The 17261-nt window shown below is 47.0% G+C and overlaps 1 protein-coding gene across 2 annotated transcripts in view; it reads left to right on the top strand.

The window, feature by feature from the left end:
• The window catches only part of snx7 (sorting nexin 7), a 184573-nt gene that overhangs the window by 90493 nt on the left and 76819 nt on the right, over positions 1–17261 (top strand). For both annotated transcript variants that reach the window (XM_083653865.1, XM_083653864.1), the window contains 3 exons: positions 4324–4522; positions 14794–14993; positions 15381–15467. In XM_083653865.1, coding sequence (XP_083509991.1) covers positions 4324–4522; positions 14794–14993; positions 15381–15467 — 486 coding nt within the window. The remainder of the gene's footprint in view (positions 1–4323; positions 4523–14793; positions 14994–15380; positions 15468–17261) is intronic.

Raw genomic sequence — 17261 nt, 5'->3', positions numbered from 1 at the left:
TATGCGAGAGAGAGATGAAGCAGTTTCATTGAAAATGCGCGCATGCACTTTGTTGCAGTGATAATGATAACAAGATAACAGAGCTTATTTGTGTACTGATAGCATAATATATCTTTGACTAACGTTGGTGCCTGCAGTGCTGTGCAACTCAAACTTATCACCACCGCTGTTGAAAAGGGCAGTAGCCTAGTAACGTCACAAAGTAGTGTAAGGGGCACTAGTTTTTAATTCCATAGTAGCGTGTCCAGGGTGTAACGTCGCTCTTTTTGAATCAAATGGCCATGGTTGTCAGTAGCGAAGCTGTTTTATTGATCCAGTAGCGATGTGTGTCCGCAAAATACATTTCCACTGGCTGTCTGCAAGCAGAGCAGAGTTTTTTTCTGTTCTCTCTCTGTTTGGAACAAGGAACCGAATAAACTAGGACGAGACATTTCGTCAGCGGACTCTGTTTGGAATGAAACAAGGAACCGAATAAACGAGGATGAGACATTACGTCAGCGGATGCACGGATGAACGTGTTTGTGTCAGTATTCTCCTTTGAGAGCCTGGGGGTGAGGTTAGTGTCAGGTGTAAGCGGAGGGAAACCCTCTATTATTGTGTTACTGTGGTGAGTCTGTGTTAGTTTGTTAAAAGTATAAGTCCACAGCTTTATCTTGATAATGTGTCCAAGTCTCCACTAGATTGAGAACACACACACACACACACACACACACACACACACACACACACACACACACACACACATCAACAACAACACTTTGCTTAATGTTAATAGTGTGACTATTTTCAATTAATATTGCAGTTGGATAAACTGAAGAAAATGCATTTTAACAATGGGTTGTGTTATTCTAAATTTTGACACCAAGATTTTCAATTTTACTGCAAATGTATATCGGTTCCAAAATATCGGTTATCGGTCTCTTTGATTACCGATAATCGATATCGATATTGGCCCTGAAAAAAGCATATCGGTCCCCTGTAATAGCTGATGTAATGCTTTGTGTTGGACCCCTGTAGGAGCTGATGTAATGCTTTGTGTGGCACCCCTGTAGGAGCTGATGTCATGCTTTGTTTGGGACCCCTGTGAGAGCAGATGTAATGCTTTGTGTTGGACCCCTGTGGTTAAGTTCAAGTTATCCTTTATGTATCCCCGTGGGGAAATTCATCCTCTGCATTTGACCCATCCTCTACTAGGAACCTTCCTAGGACTAGGAGCAGTGGGCAGCCGCAGTGCCCAGGGACCAACTCCAGTACTTTTGCCATTGCCTTGGTCAGGGGCACTGACAGGAGTATTAACCCTAACATACATGTCTTTGATGGTGGGAGGAAACCGGAGCACCCGGAGAAAACCCACACGAACACGGGGAGAACATGCAAACTCCACACAAAGGACCTGGGACGGACCGGGGTTCGAACCCAGGACCTTCTTGCTGCGAGGCAACAGTGTTAACCACTGAGCCACCGTGCCGTCCTGTAGGAGCTGATGTCATGCTTTCGCTGGGACCCCTGTAGGAGCTGATGTCATGCTTTGTGTGGGACCCCTTTAGGAGCTGGTGTCATGCTTTGTGTGGGACCCCTGTAGGAACTGATGCCATGCTTTGTTTGGGACCCCTGTAGGAGCTGATGTAATGCTTTGTGATGGACTCCTGTAGGAGCTGATGCCATGCTTTGTGTTGGACCCCTGTATGAGTATGAGTTGATGACTCTCAATAAGTGTCAAACTATTCATCATTCATCTAGTTTGACAGTTATTGAGAGTGGATTTGAGTTAATGAGTTATTAATTTGAGTTAGTGTGGACCAGTGATGTCACTGGTCCACACTTTAACACTCAATAACTGTCAAATTAAATGACAGACTTCAAAACCGTTTACAGTTTTCTGATATACTACTGATGTTCTAATGATACAAAGCTGGTTGAAAATGGGCAGAGTGTTCCTTTAAGTTTTACAGCAGAAAAAAATAAAACCTACTGTATTTAACATACGGTAACATTAGGTTCTCTAAACTTATTGCCGTCCCTACAAAAAATATTGGAGTACTACAAAGGAAAGAAATGTAAAACAAATAAATCAGTGGAATAGTTTTCAGTGCAAAACAGAGAGTTGCAAATCAGTGTTTAATGCTCAGTGATGCAACAGAACTCTATTCTTGTCCAAACTGATGAGATGGATCCACTTCATGCATGGAAGACTAGTTGAGCATTGACTAGCCTATCAATAATGGCACAAAGTGAATCCCATTTATATTCAACAAACTATCATGACATCAGCGTTTGTTAACGAGTTGCTAAAAAGAGATAATGGGCGATAACTGCCCGCTTGCACATAACGTTAACGCTAATTAATTAAACATCTAACGCTAGCGTTGCAGTTCACTGCTGCAACAGAACGTCATTCTTGCCAAATCTGACGAGACAGCTCCACTTAATGCATTCACTGACTAGCCTATCAATATAAATGAATCGCATTTACATTCAACAAACTATCATGACATCAGCGTTTGTTAACGAGTTGCTAAAAATACACAATGCCCGCTTGCGCATAACGTTACGGCGGCAATTAATTAAACGATCTAATGCTAGCTACAACTCACAGCCAGATGCATGGATTTGTCAGACTGAGGGATCTGATAACCGCTAACATCAACAACTTGCGGTAAGCTGACCCACCTCTCGATTATTTCTCTTGTCTGTGGAAACCAGGGTGTCCACCCGCTATGCTGACCACTCGCAATGCCGACCTTAGGTTTAGGCGTGGGGGGTGGGAGAGGTTAGGTTTTGGGTTAGGGTCTGGGGGAGGTTAGGTTTAGGCGTGGGGGTGGGAGAGGTTAGGTTTTGGGTTAGGGTCTGGGGGAGGTTAGGTTTAGGCATGGGGGGAGGTTAGGTTTGGCGTGGGGGCTGGGAGAGGGGAGGTCGAACCAGCGGGAGGTCAGAACAGCGACATGGAACCGGAAACCAGTCCTTGTTGTTTCTGTTTCTTTTCCTGCTTTTCATCATCTTCACCATATGGTACTCCAGGATAGGACTAGCTTGAGTGGCTAACTTCTTGTATACTATATCCGCACCGCACGCCTGACTCATAACAAACACACACCTGCTAAAGTGGGCGTAATGTTTCCTGCATGCCTCTACATGACAGCCAATCACCAGCCGTATTAGAGCGCGGTGTGCAAGCATGTCGCATGCTTATAGGCTCAATGACGCTGTTTTGTTTTGGTATCGAAAATTGGTATCGTTTGACAAGGGAGGTTTTGATACCCCTTAGTATCGATGCTTTCATTTCGGTGCCAAGTAAGTATCGAAACTCGATACCAAGCCCTAGTGAAGTACTGTTTGAGCGGACGACAGCCCAGGCTGCAGGCGAGGGCGCACTGACAAAGTGCGCATCACTACAGTATCTTCTCTTTTAGCAATAGTCTCACTAATTCCACAGTGGTTTACCTGCTTTTGAAATCTGCAAAAAATAGTTTGCTGCTGTCTCACCCGTTCTCCCTCTCTCTTCACACACGCGACGAGGGCTGTGCTCTCTGTGTCTTGCAGGGCTCCACAACATTATAAAAACGAGTCTGCACTCCGCACGCAGTCTCTTGTTGTGAAACAATTTCTCCGAACTGCCATGTGTTGGACAGTAAAGACTAATGTTAATTGATACTTTTCAATCGTCAATTTGACCGCTTCATGTCTGCAGTTTTGTAACACGGTAAAAACTACTCTTTCATCATTGAGTGCGAGCGTATGCATGCGTGTGCCTGATAAACATGCACTGCAGAGAGGGAGGGAGAGAGTTAGACCGAATGAGACAGTGAAGAAAAAGTAATGACACAGCACACACAGAGTTAACAAAACTATAGAACATGTATGAGCTGATTGTTTCGCTGGGTGTGTTAATCATTCTGAAATGGTCACCGAGCACATCTGAGCTGTGTGCTCAGACAGGAGCAGCAGAGGGGCGGGGCAGTCAGTGTGCTCACTTCACTGTGACTGCAGCAGGTGTTCAGCTGTGTGTGTGCTTCGCTGCGGAATGCGTTTGATCAGACATCAGGTAGATAAAATCAACATTAACCATGTGTTTATTTCCAAATCTAGCTTGATTAACACTTGCCCCATCATTTAATATACTTATGTTACATTGCTGACCACGAAGGAGGGGGGGGGGGGATCGCCACATTGGCAACACTGTTATATGCAAATTAACATGGAAATTGACCGTTTAACCGACATGCTTAACCGACTAAAGACGTTCTCGGCGGTTAACCGGTTAACGGTTAACCGTCGACATCCCTAGTAGGAGCTGATGTAATGCTTTGTGTGGGATCCCTGTAGGAGCTGACGCCTCACAGGAAGCAGGGCCTGGGCTTCCTGAGCCGCATGGGGGACACGGTGAGGGCGGTGGCTAACTCAGTCCGGGGACTGAGGAACCGGCCAGAGGAGTTCACGGCCATGCAGGATTATGTGGAGGACTTCAGCTACAAGATCTCCTCCCTGGACAAAGTCACCCAGAGGATCATCAAGGAACAGAGAGGTACTCAACTAGAGCTGTTAACCATTAGTCAATTAATAGATTAGTCGATCGACAGAAAATTAATTGTCAACTATTTTTTATAATCAATCATTTAGATTAATTTTTACGGGTACAAAAAGCTACATTTGTCCTGTTCCAGCTTCTTACATGTGAATATTTTCTGGTTTCTTTAGACGTCTATGACAGTAAACTGATTATCTTTGGTTGTGAACCGTTGGTCAGGACATGTTGGCCTTTGGGGGAAAAGTGATCAACATTTTCAACTGTTTTTGACATTTTATAGACCAAATGACTAATCAATTAGTCGAGAAAATAATCGACAGATTAATCAATAATGAAAGTAATCGTTAGTTGCAGCCCGAACTCAAACATAACTGAAACCAGTGTTTCTGTTAATTTCCGGACTTTTACCCTTAAAATTAATCAAACTCTGACAAATTAAAATCTCCCAGTCACCAAGTCCGGTGAATATATCCCTCTAAACACAATTTTAATTTTAATAGGCTCAAATAAAATTTCCACACGTCCTTTTAAAGGGATAGGCCACCTTTTGGGAGTTTAGGCCATTTGCCAGATTGCCTATATTAAAACTACAACATACATGGCAGTGTTTCCTCCAGGATTTTTTTCATCAGTGGTGGCCGAGGGCCGGGGCCTGGGGAGGGGGTGGTTGGGGTTGTGGGACGGTGGTTAAGCGCGTGTCGTACGATTGGGTCGTACGGCCCGGAGAATTGTACGGATTTACTTTTCTATAACAGTTTGTGCTTTGCACCATTTATTTCTCTATAAATGTGATGTTATATAATGCAATGTTTGTTTCAATCATGAGAGACCAGTGGGTAATATTTGACAAGCAAGCTTTATTCACAAAATAGCATGGCGACTAATTTTGGCGTAATGACTCCGAGGTAAGATGACCCTCTTCTTGTGCTGAGAGAGGAGGGCATCTGCTCAGACTGGAATCGAGAATCCCTCCTGAAGTTGGTGGTGGACTGGGGAGGTGGGTGGGGCGCAACGGCTCCAGAGAAGACAGTCAGCCCAGGTACAGCCACCACTGAGGTGAACGATCAGGGAGAGGATGGTGACGCACTGACCACCAACGATTACGTATTTTCGTGGGCGGAGCTGAACTGGTTGCAGAAAGTGAATCGTACTCACTGTGGGGATGGTCTAGGATCCAAATAAATGGCCAAAGAGGCAGTGCAGGACATCATCATATACCCAGTGGGAAAGCTCAGTGTCTATACGGCGGAGCCGCGCACAACTTTTTTTCCCCTTATTCCGGGAATCTCTACAGCTTGTTTCCTACTTGTAGAAAGTATTGAAGGCAAGAGTTGATATGTGTTTTACAACAGCGCTGCCGCCATTGTGGCTTGAAAAAAGCCTCAATGGCCAATGGGACAACAGCATAGAACCATGAGTGTCAATCAGAGGTGTCTCTTTCAGGCCAAAATGGCGGATTTGTTGTGCGCCGATGTTGCAATGGAACAACCTATTAACTTCTGTTCCTATCAATGTACATTTTTTGACGTAACCCCGTGACGTCCACTCGAAATTGGTCTATATACTGCCACGTCATAGGCTCAGCAGCGACGTCATAACAGATGTCATATTGACAGGGGCTGATTGGCTATTGAGGATGGGGTGGTGAGTCAGGAGACACACGTCATAACAGACGTCACACTTGACTTATGTTGAGAGCTGATTGCTATTGTGATATGAGGTAACATGACTGGTCTCCATGTTGAAACTCGGTCGAGACCCCATTTGTAGCATCTGTAACTTCATACTGTTTTTCTTGGCCAGGTCCCCCAAAAAATATGTTATCTTATTTTGAAGCAGCGGTGCTGCCGCTACTAAATACATATAGCTTTATTTTCAATCTACGTGCAGTACAAACTGTGGTAGAGCCCTCAAATGCTAATAGCTTAGTGCTACAATGGCAGTCGATGGGATATTTGCCTACTCCCGTTCAGTCGCCCAAAATGCACATTCTAACTGCGCCAAAAACACTCACATGTACATTGTGTGACTTGTGTACTCACCACGTGATGAAATAATTTTCATTCTAAATCCACACACCGAGACCTAAACAAAGAGTAACCAAACTAACACGAGTATAACCAAAGTTACTTCCTTGTTTGCCATGGGGCGCATGCGCTGTGCGCAGTCATCAGTATAGCCAGGGTTGGGTAGGTTACTTTTAAATAGGAATCCCTTAAAGTTACTTGTTACTTGTTAAAAATTGTACTTAGTAACGTAATCCGATTACCACTATTTAAAAGTAATGTAGGGATTACTTTCAGTTACTTTTGGATTACTTTTTTTTTTTTAATCCAGGAATGTCCCATTGGGATACAAGATCTCTTCTTCCAGGGAGTCCTGGTCAAGAGTCCTGGCTAAAACCCTTATTTAACTAGATGAAGCATGTTTTACCATTGATAACCAGATAAGAATGTTTATACCAACATGAAGTTAAGGAGAATACAACAAGTTATTTTTAAGACCACTTTAATTTACGTTATGGGTATTTTTCATGATGTGGAGTGGAAGACGCAGCTTGTTGCTTTAATCTTGAAACACGACGTGAAACACTAAGTGAAAGTAAAAACCTCTCGCCCCATGCAGAGTTGGCATGCAGATTTTCCACTGCCTGGCAGCTCGTAACGTTCAGCTGACAGCCCCACACACAAGCGCCTTCCACATGGATTCTACTGAAAATATCATTTTCAGTAGAATCCATGTGGAAGACGCTTGATCTGTCTAAACACTGAGCGAACGTAAAAGTGAAATGCTTGTTATATTTCCATGACGTGGTGAATGCACTCGTGGGAGGAGGCACCACAGGCGCTGGTGCCTCTGTCATCATGTTTGCTGCCTGCAGCTGCTGCTGTTGCTCCGCCTCGCTCGTCCTCATCTGTCCCAGCATGCATTGGGCTTATCCAGTTCGCTACTAAATAGCAACCAAATGAGCCGAAATAAAGGTCGATCTAAATAATGTGTAATGGTAACACAACCTGCAATTGTAGGACATTTCAATATTGGACCAAATAAAACATCGAATGAAAACACCACCCTATGTGAAACATATATGTCATCCTGGGCCTATATATACCCCTCATTGATTTAACGTTATTTAGATAAGTGACAGCGTAACGCGCTTCTACTGTCATGTGCTATACTGTGATGTGGGCAACACCGTTTTTTGTTGTTATTTTGTAAAATTAATGAAGAGGCAAGGGCGAATGTAATCCCGCCTGTAACGTCGTTACTATACCCCCGTTACTGTAATCTAGATTACACATCTTAAAATGTACTGTGACAGATTACAGTTACCGTTTTTTTGTAATCAGATTACGTAATGGCGTTACATGTAATCCGTTACTCCCCAACCCTGAGTATAGCACATGCTCATTCGGCCTCTCAGACAACCCCCTGCCAACTCCACTGCGGGCCCCATTTAACAAGCCTCTCTGTGGAATTTGTAGGCTCTTGCTTGAGACTCAGCACGCAAGGCAGCGAGCGTGTTAGTTTCAACTGTATTGAGCCAACAAGGGGCAGCTTTGTGTTTATATGTGTGGTTTGTGTGGAGTTTGGGAACTCCTATTGAAGTGTAGTAGAGGTTCGGCAGGACCTGGCTGGTTGTAGGCAGCCAGTGACCAGGCCCTGTTTGGTTGTAAGGCACCCAGGGGATGATCGCGTCTCACCGAAGTCCTCGTTTGTTAGATTCGTTAGAGAGGTAGTCCGCTGATGTCCCTCGTGGAGCTCGTGGTCTCTAGCTCACTGGAGCTCTTGCCCGCAGCCTCTCTCAGTGATTGGATTAGCTTGCATTGTCTCAGATGTCTGTCAGAACGTAGTCAAGGTCCCACCTTCTCATAACCCGCTGGCTAACTGGATGTTGGCCAACACTTCCTGGTGTCTTGTCTCGGCCTGGATGAAGGCCTGGGGCATTATTCCGATTGGAGATCTACCGATCTTCCTCACTCCAGCGCAGAGCACCACTGGCCCAGAGACGGCCAGAGATGTCGGTTGTTCCATACCCAGGCTCCAGAGTGTGGGCTGCAGGCTGGCTGATGCTCCAAGACCCACTCCACTTAGGTCTCTTCATTGATCTCATATTGGTCTAGACACCAGCCCTTGCTCACACACTGCCGATGATGTCACAGATCCAATTGTCATGTCATCGGTGATGGTGACATTTCCATTGTGATGATGTCATACTTGACTATGACATCATCAGACAAGAACATCATTTCAATCATGAGAGACCAGAGGGTAAGGTTAATCAGCAAGCTTTATTGAAGTATGGCATGACGATAGGATTCATGGCCTGAAGCGGTATGGCATTGATTCTGATGGCGTGGCAGCATGGCAACTGATTCTTTGGTGTAGTGACTCCGTGGCAAGATGCCTCTCTTCTTGAGGCGGGAGGGCATCTGCTCGGAGAACCCCCCCCCCCGTAGGGGATTCTTCGGGAGTCAATACATTGGTGGTGGACTGGGGAGGTGGGTGGGGTGAAACGCGGCTTCCAGAGAGGGGCTTGGATCAGCTTAGTGCAGCGGCTAGAGGGCAGGGAACAAGGGCTGTGGTGCGCTCGGCGTGGCTATAAATACTGCCACGTCATAGCCTCGGCGCTGACGACATTAACGCCGTCACCTAGGCAAGTGCGTCACTACTGCCTGACGACATTAGCGGCGTCACTCTGGGATTACTGCACTTGTTGTCGCGCTAGGATTACATGTGATGCTGAGGTCGCTATGTTTCTAGATTACGTGTGGCGTGAGGCAGCGTGTCTGGTCTTCATCTTGAAACTAGGTCGAGACCATCATTTCAATCATGAGAGACCAGAGGGTAAGGTTAATCAGCAAGCTTTATTGAAGTATGGCATGACGATAGGATTCATGGCCTGAAGCGGTATGGCATTGATTCTGATGGCGTGGCAGCATGGCAACTGATTCTTTGGCGTAGTGACTCCGTGGCAAGATGCCTCTCTTCTTGAGGCGGGAGGGCATCTGCTCTGAGAACCCCCCAAAAGAGAGAAACCTGAAAGGCCAACCGGTCTGCTCGCCTCGCGATGCAGCGGGCGCTGGGCGGAAGGCGACGCTTGTCGCCGGCCGGTTGGCTCGGCAGCACGGCGACTTACGGCATAATTCGGCGTTGGCATAGTTCGCCGTTGAACCCCCCCCCAAACTGACTGACTACAGGCTGCTCGGCACCTAGAACACTTGCGGGCTGCTCGGCACCCAGAACACTTCGAGTCGTCTGCTGAGGTCTTGCTGGATTGGTTATGTGACTACAGGCTGCTCGGCACCTGGAACACTTGCAGGCTGCTCGGCACCTAGAACACTTCGAGTCGTCTATTGAGGTCTGAATTAGTGAAGCTGCCTCAGTGTTGAGATTTGGATTGAGCCCCCTCGGTTTTGAGATTTGGATTGAGCCCCCTCCCTGACTACAGGCTGCTCGGCACCTGGAACACTTGCAGGCTGCTCGGCACCCTAGAACACTTTGAGTAGTCCAGGGGTCTGGATTAGTGGGGAGACTACGGGCTGCTCGGCACCCGGAACACTTGCAGGCTGCTCGGCACCTAGAACACTTTGAGTAGTCTGCTGGGGTCTGAATTAGTGGTGTGACTACAGGCTGCTCGGCACCTAGAACACTTGCAGGCTGCTCGGCACCTAGAACACTTCGAGTAGTCTACTGTGGTCGGAATTAGTGATTTGTTGCGGGCTGTTCAACGCCGAGCACTTGCAGGCTGCTCGACACCTGGAACGCTTAATCAATTAGATCGACGAATTAGTGACGCTGCCTCAGTGTTGAGATTTGGATTGAGCCCCCTCGGTTTTGAGATTTGGATTGAGCCCCCCCCCTGACTACAGGCTGCTCGGCACCTGGAACACTTGCAGGCTGCTCAGCACCTAGAACACTTCGAGTAGTCCACTGGGGTCTGAATTAGTGGGGAGACTACGGGCTGCTCGACACCCGGAACACTTGCGGGCTGCTCGGCACCCAGAACGCTTAATCAATTCGATCGACACCGATTCGGGGAGTCCACCACCAATGAAATGCGAAGTAACGGCTATTGCGAGGAATGCAGGAATGGATGCCATGTGCTTACCATGTGATGCCTGGGGGGGGAGAGATCTTTGGGCAGACAATATGGCGGCCTGCTCTGGTCGGACGTAGGCCGTGTGGGCTGACGAGGCCCAGCGGCGCCGCCACGGCGGCTTACGACGCCCCCCGGGCGTGGCCGACCAATCCAGGGGCGCTTCGGCGCGGTGACTTAGCAAAACCCCCCGAGATGGACAGGTGCTAGCCATGTGTTTGTGAGCGGTAATGTGCTCGCTTTCCGTGCTGTTCTGGGACGGTTTGTTTACAGTTTTATGCGTCGACTAGCCAGTCGGAGAATGGAGTTATTATGGCACTAGCGGGTGCCTGCACGAAGTGAGCAAAATTTATGATGCGCTTTTGGAAGCACTGCAATAGCTGCTTGTATGTGTTTTAGATCTATTTGTTGTGTGGTTTTATTTTATTTTAATTCTTTCTTATTGGCTGTCTGTGTTTGTGTACGTATTTTATGTGGACCCGAGTCTGGAATAAAGTTTATGTATATGACTTTAGCACCCCCTTGCGTTATAACTTCGGGGAGAGCGCTGGAAGGGAACACTTGTTCCGCGCTCCGCCGACTTACTCCGGGGCATTGCTACTGCTGGACGGTGACTTTAGACTCGCCCCTGCGCAACGAGCGACTTGCGGCAGCTTTACTGCTGGCACTATAATTTCGGGGAGACCACACTTGTTCCACCGACTTACTTCGGAGCATTGCTACTGCTGCGCTATGACTTTAGACTCGCCCCTGCGCAACGAGCGACTTACGGCGGCTTACTGCTGGCGCTATAATTTCGAGGAGACCAGCACCAATGAAATGCGATGAAGGGGTGCTACTGCGCGGGTTTGCCTTTGCCATGCTGCTTAAGGCGGTTGCGTTTTGGAACGTCCGTTTGAAGACGATGGATTTGGTTCCGGCTTCGTCACCGGCCATGACTCCGCATTCAGCTTAATCAGAGACGTGACTTGATTTCGGCCTAGACAGTGGCACTGGGTTTGATTTCCGGTTTCGTCGACAGCGAGACTAAGCATTCAGCTTGTAGTCGGAGACAATGAATTTAATTTCTAGCCCCCTCAGCCGTGTTGTGTTGCGAGGACCAGAACTTTTGAGGCGGAGGACACCCCTTGCGCGGCGGCTGATGTGGCCGCGCCGATCCTGAAGGAGTGGCCGGAATAGTGCTCCGCTGGGAGGTCGCACATCTGGAGGGTCCGCTTGAGGTGAAGAGTGAACCAGGTTCTTGTCATGAGATGGTGGGGAGAGATGAAGGCGCCGTCGTATGCTCTGGCTGTGGAGCTGGCCAGCCCCCCCCCCTGATGTAGGACTGAGCGGCGTGGAGTAGCTGGGTGAGGCGGGGATCGTGAGGGAGTGCCGGGGGCCTAGGACGTGGGTCCGGACTCATGAGAGGGTGAGGGCCGAGAACGGGGGAAGCGGCATTGGAGACGGGTCGGCTGCCGGATGGAGGTTTCGGAATGCGTCAGTACGATGAACACAGCCAACCACTGTCCAATGCAGCAATTAACATAATGGCTGTCTCCTTAGGTTTAGTGCTCATGGCCTGTTGAGCCGAGATGTCATTGACCGAATATGACGTTTGAATGGTGCAGAAGACCAATGTCCCATTGCTTTGAGAATAGATGCTGAGACGTCTCAGCTGCAGGGGTAGACGTGCCAGTGCAGGAGTGAAGAGAGCAGCTGACGAGGGAGTCCTCATCATTTGCAGCGGAGACGGCGGCGGGAGGTCGCCTTCCCTTTGAACTCAAGTCAGGAACAGAGTTAGTCCTGCCCCACGTCAGGATCTCATGCGGTATGGATCTTAGAGGATAGACAGATCAAGTATTAGTTTGAGAGATAACAGTTGAGCCTTTAGCGTCCCTGTCTGTTTAAAAATAGAGTGAATAAGAAATTAGTATTTTGTCACTGGTTGGGACAGCAATGGAATATTTAATTATGTCAAATAAAATCAACCCCCCAAACATATGCTTAGGCAATCGTCCTTACGAGAGCTTGGCTGAAGCTGAGAGATTAGTGAACTCGATAATCCTCAATTATTTCTCACCAAAGGTTCATGCAGCTTTTATTTTTATTTTTTTTATTTTTTTTATAATAATATAAAAGTACCAACCAAATTTTACGGACTCAAGACTATATCGACACATCTTAATTGTTACTGTAAATTCAATGTGAAAATAAAGCTTATCCCTTATACCCGCAGCAATGATGCAAGTCCTTACTTTATATTTTACCAGCTGCTTCATATTACTTTGATTAAATGGTTTGATCAGAATTATTTAATGCTTACTAATTTCCCGAATACATAACGAGGCACTTTATCCATCTATCTATCCTTTTATAGGCAGAAGTTATTTTCAAAGTTTCATTTGAAAAAACAATTTATGAAAATCAAGCGCTTCCAATAAGTATATTGATAAAGCATATTCCTGAACGTGATGGTTAAGATAAAGCATTTCCAACTTAATCGCTGAAATTGAGCTGTGCACCACCCACTGAGTGATTTGCATTGATGTAGTTACAACAGAACGCCACCAGAGTGCACCGGGGCTCAGCTAGAGGCACGAGATAATATAGCAGAATGAGAGTTAGGCTACATCATGCCAGCGTCGTGGTGATGAATACCTGCCAGTAAACGTCGGTGATATTGCCGAAATCAATCTGTTAGCAAACAGATCGACATGCCAACATAGTAGCTTATCCACCAGGCTACATGAAATGATGATATATGCTTGATTGAATACTCAACTTTAGGACAACGCAGGCAACTCCATTTCCCAGCGTCCTTGTCGGTGAGGTGACGTCACTCAGGAGGCCCCCCGCACGCCTGACATTGATGCTAGCTAACGTTAGCTGCTAGCAGCAGTAGCCGACAGCCCTGGCTTGGCTCTAATGAAGAAACTCAGCGATGGGACTACATTTCCCAACGTCCTTATCGGTGAAGTGACATCACTCAGGGGCACACTCCGGCTGCCGTAGTGATTAGCGATAGCTTGCTAGCAGTAGCATAGCCAGCAGCCATGGCCTGAAGCCGTTCCCTGTGGGAGACGGAGCCTCCAAAACCCGGAGGCGGGCGTGCCTCCCACTGGACGATCGGCGCGGCAAGAACAGACCGGTCCTCGTCCGGCGCAACGTCCATGCTGGGAGTCCTGCTCTTCAGCAGGGGAGCCAACCGCCCAAAGCAGAAGAGAAACAGCAGTGCAAGTGCACTTCTTCCTTGAAAACTTGTGCTTGGAGATGGAAAGTTTTTGCACAACTTAACAGCTCTTTGTGGCTGCCCCCAGTCAGGATGCGGAGATATTGGCTAAACGCTTTGAGGATGCCTGCCCGGTTTTATCAATGGAGGAGCTACTAGCCAAGCGGGAGCTGCGATGAGAGATCCTTCCTCCGGAGACAGTAAGTGCAATGAACGAGCATAAGAATCCTACTGAACTTCGTACCTGGCTAGATTTGGCATCCAAACTCAGCACGGCAGCAATGAAAGTAACGCGTGAGATTAGCAAAGCGTTTGTCAGCAGCCGCAACGATCGGCAAGGTGGGGAACAGATCAGTGAAACGCGGCTTCCAGAGAGGGGCTTGGATCAGCTTAGTGCAGCGGCTAGAGGGCAGGGAACAAGGGCTGTGGTGCGCTCGGCGTGGCTATAAATACTGCCACGTCATAGCCTCGGCGCTGACAACATTAACGCCGTCACCTAGGCAAGTGCGTCACTACTGCCTGACGACATTAGCGGCGTCACTCTGGGATTACTGCACTTGTTGTCGCGCTAGGATTACATGTGATGCTGAGGTCGCTATGTTTCTAGATTACGTGTGGCGTGAGGCAGCGTGTCTGGTCTTCATCTTGAAACTAGGTCGAGACCATCATATCTCATATCTTCCCCATAGGGAATTCTTCAGGAGTCAAGATGTTGGTGGTGGACTGGGGAGGTGGGAGGCTCAAATGCATGCGCCGCTGCCTTTGAAACAATAACAGCAGTGCTAGCCGCTAGCTCGTTGCTACACGCTGAAAACGATTGATGTGGATTATGCAATGAAGTCAGCCTGCATGGTGCTTTCGGTGGATGGCTGTAAAGGTATTACAGAGCACCCTAAAATTCATGAGTGGACCCTCAATAAAAAAGATTGAGTCCCCCTGCTCTATGTACTCTGTGTCCAGAGTACCTGGATGAGCTGAGGCAGTACAGCCCCGCCTACGAGCAGTGGGCGGAGTCTGAGGCGGAGCTGGCAGAGCCGCTGAGGGGCGTGGCCGGCTGCCTAGAGCGCGTCGCCACGGAGACGGAAGAGCGGGTCGGCCATCTCTCTGAGGCGCTGGTCCCCGCTCTGCACGAGTACGTGCTCTGTGCTGACACACTGAAGGTGAGTGGGATAGACCCATGTCAAATGTTCATATGCAAAATCCACCCCTCAAAAAAGAACCTCACAATATTGATAGAGTATCTAAATTAAGCATTTAATAACCAGTGTAGTATTAGCAGCTCACCAATGTACAGTATAGGTCTAAATAGGTCTCTACCTTGTGGGTTTGTACAAATGTGTTCATTGATTGTTTAGTTAGATCTAGCTGACACATTCTCTGTAAAGTCCTTTGTGAATGATGCTTGTGATGTAGAGCTGTATAAATAAACTTGGCTTGACTAGCAGTGAACTGTTGAATTCAGTGAATTCTGTATGAAATGTGATTTTGATCAGATTGTACTCATATTGAAAGTAACACGACTTCACCTGCGGTGGTTTCTCCACTAGGCTGTGATGAGGAGGAGAGACAACATCCAGGCCGAGTTTGAAGTCAAGAACGCAGCACTGGCCTCCAAGAAAGTCGACCAAGAAGTGGTGAGTGCACACACGCACACAGAAAACCAGACACACACAGACAGACACACACACTCCCTCCTCCACCCCTCCCCCTCTATGCCAGCCTATTTCCCCAGAGCTTAGGTGTAATAAAGCGAGGCGCGGAGTGAGGCCTCTCCCATAGAGCCGCCTTGAGCTCAAATTGGGGGGGGCGGGGGATTATCTAAATAATCAGGCTTGTCGGCTGGAAGTCTGTCCTCAGCTCAGCGCCACTCACCGGGAATAAGAGCTGTCAATATTATTTCACACTGTAAGCCCACCAGCTAATCGCGCTATAATGAAAACTCCTATATCCTTTTTAGATGACGGCTCGCTTCAAATGTCAGAGAGAGAGAGAGAGAGAGAGAGAGAGAGAGAGAGAGAGAGAGAGAATGAAGATAGCAAGTTGGAAAGCAAAGGACACAGCTATTTTTGACTTGTGTGTGTGCACGTGTAGCCACGTATGTGTGCATTTACGTACCCAGGTGTGGGCCACCCCCTTGCTGATATTTAAATCCATCTGTGAGATTTTAATTAAAGGCGCAAGGCGGAGACATGCTTCCTACTTTAATTAGCGTTGTGTGTGAATGCAGTCTCCGTTTGGAATCTGTCATTCAGATTCTGCCTTGAACAGATCTCCACTAATGAGAAGGGAAATGTCAAACGGACGCCTTTGTTACTGTTTCCAAGGGGGTTCTTGATTAAGAAACTCAGGGGCCATAGAAGTTCCACATTTTGAACTGAGCAAGACCCCAGGTAACGCTATTAGTAGTTTGTAATTAGTTGTGAGGTGAAAAACTTTCCAAAAAGGCCACGTCAGGAATTAAGCAGATCACAGATAAAGCCCCGTCTCTTTTTGAATTGGTAGGGTTTTTTTTTCTTGGGGCTGTAAGGCTGGCTTTACACAGTGAAACTTTCATGCAACTTTAATTGGTTGAAACTTAGTTGAAACTAAGTTGCAAATGATTTGCATGGTGTGAAGCCCTCTGCAACGCACTTGAAACATGTCTGAAACTCAGCCGCAACAGTTGCAAAAATTCTCAACTTGTGAAGCTAGTTTCACGCAACAGCCAATACAAAACACTGATAGCCAATCCATGTCAACAAACAAACGTAGCAAAGCATAGGCATGAACGCAGTGCCTCGGGAGCGCGCTCTGTGTTTTATAACGAGCGGAGGTGCGGGCCTGATTTCACTATAGCCTAACTTGATATCAAGTGGCGGCCTGTATAATGAGTGTTATTTTGTGACCAGCAAACGTTTTTTTTTACCTTCTGAGTTTGACCAGGAAATGTGCTCAGTACAAGCGCAGATCCCCTGCAAAGTAAAGTTATTGAGTCATGACGCTGTTTAAGTGATCTGGTTGCAAAAATATCAAAGAAATCACAATTAAGTATAGGGGACATCAGATTACGGTATATACGTTTTAATAACACTGACCTTGATCTAATTATTGTAGTAAAATGACATGGTGGCTGTGCATCATCAATAAGTGATATCAGCATAGCAAGCATTCATTGTTATAATAGGCTGCAGTTGGTCAGTGCTCAAAAGCAAGACAGGAACAGGTTGGTCCTTGATTAGAGTCAACCACAAGACATTTCAGCAACCTGAATTCCTGCAAAAGAGTGAAAGTGATTAAAATTCATAAACAACTGGCTCAGGCTCATTGAACTTCACAAGATGCATTTATACCAGAAAGAAGTTGAAAGCAGTGATTGATAATCAATTAAATCTAATAATAATGTTTTTCTGCAAAATGCAGATTTTATATCAATATTGTGATATGAGACT

The sequence above is a fragment of the Poromitra crassiceps genome, assembly GCF_964638095.1.
Source record: "Poromitra crassiceps genome assembly, chromosome: 2".
Taxonomy (NCBI): domain Eukaryota; kingdom Metazoa; phylum Chordata; class Actinopteri; order Beryciformes; family Melamphaidae; genus Poromitra; species Poromitra crassiceps.
This window is presented reverse-complemented; position numbering and strand designations above follow the sequence as displayed.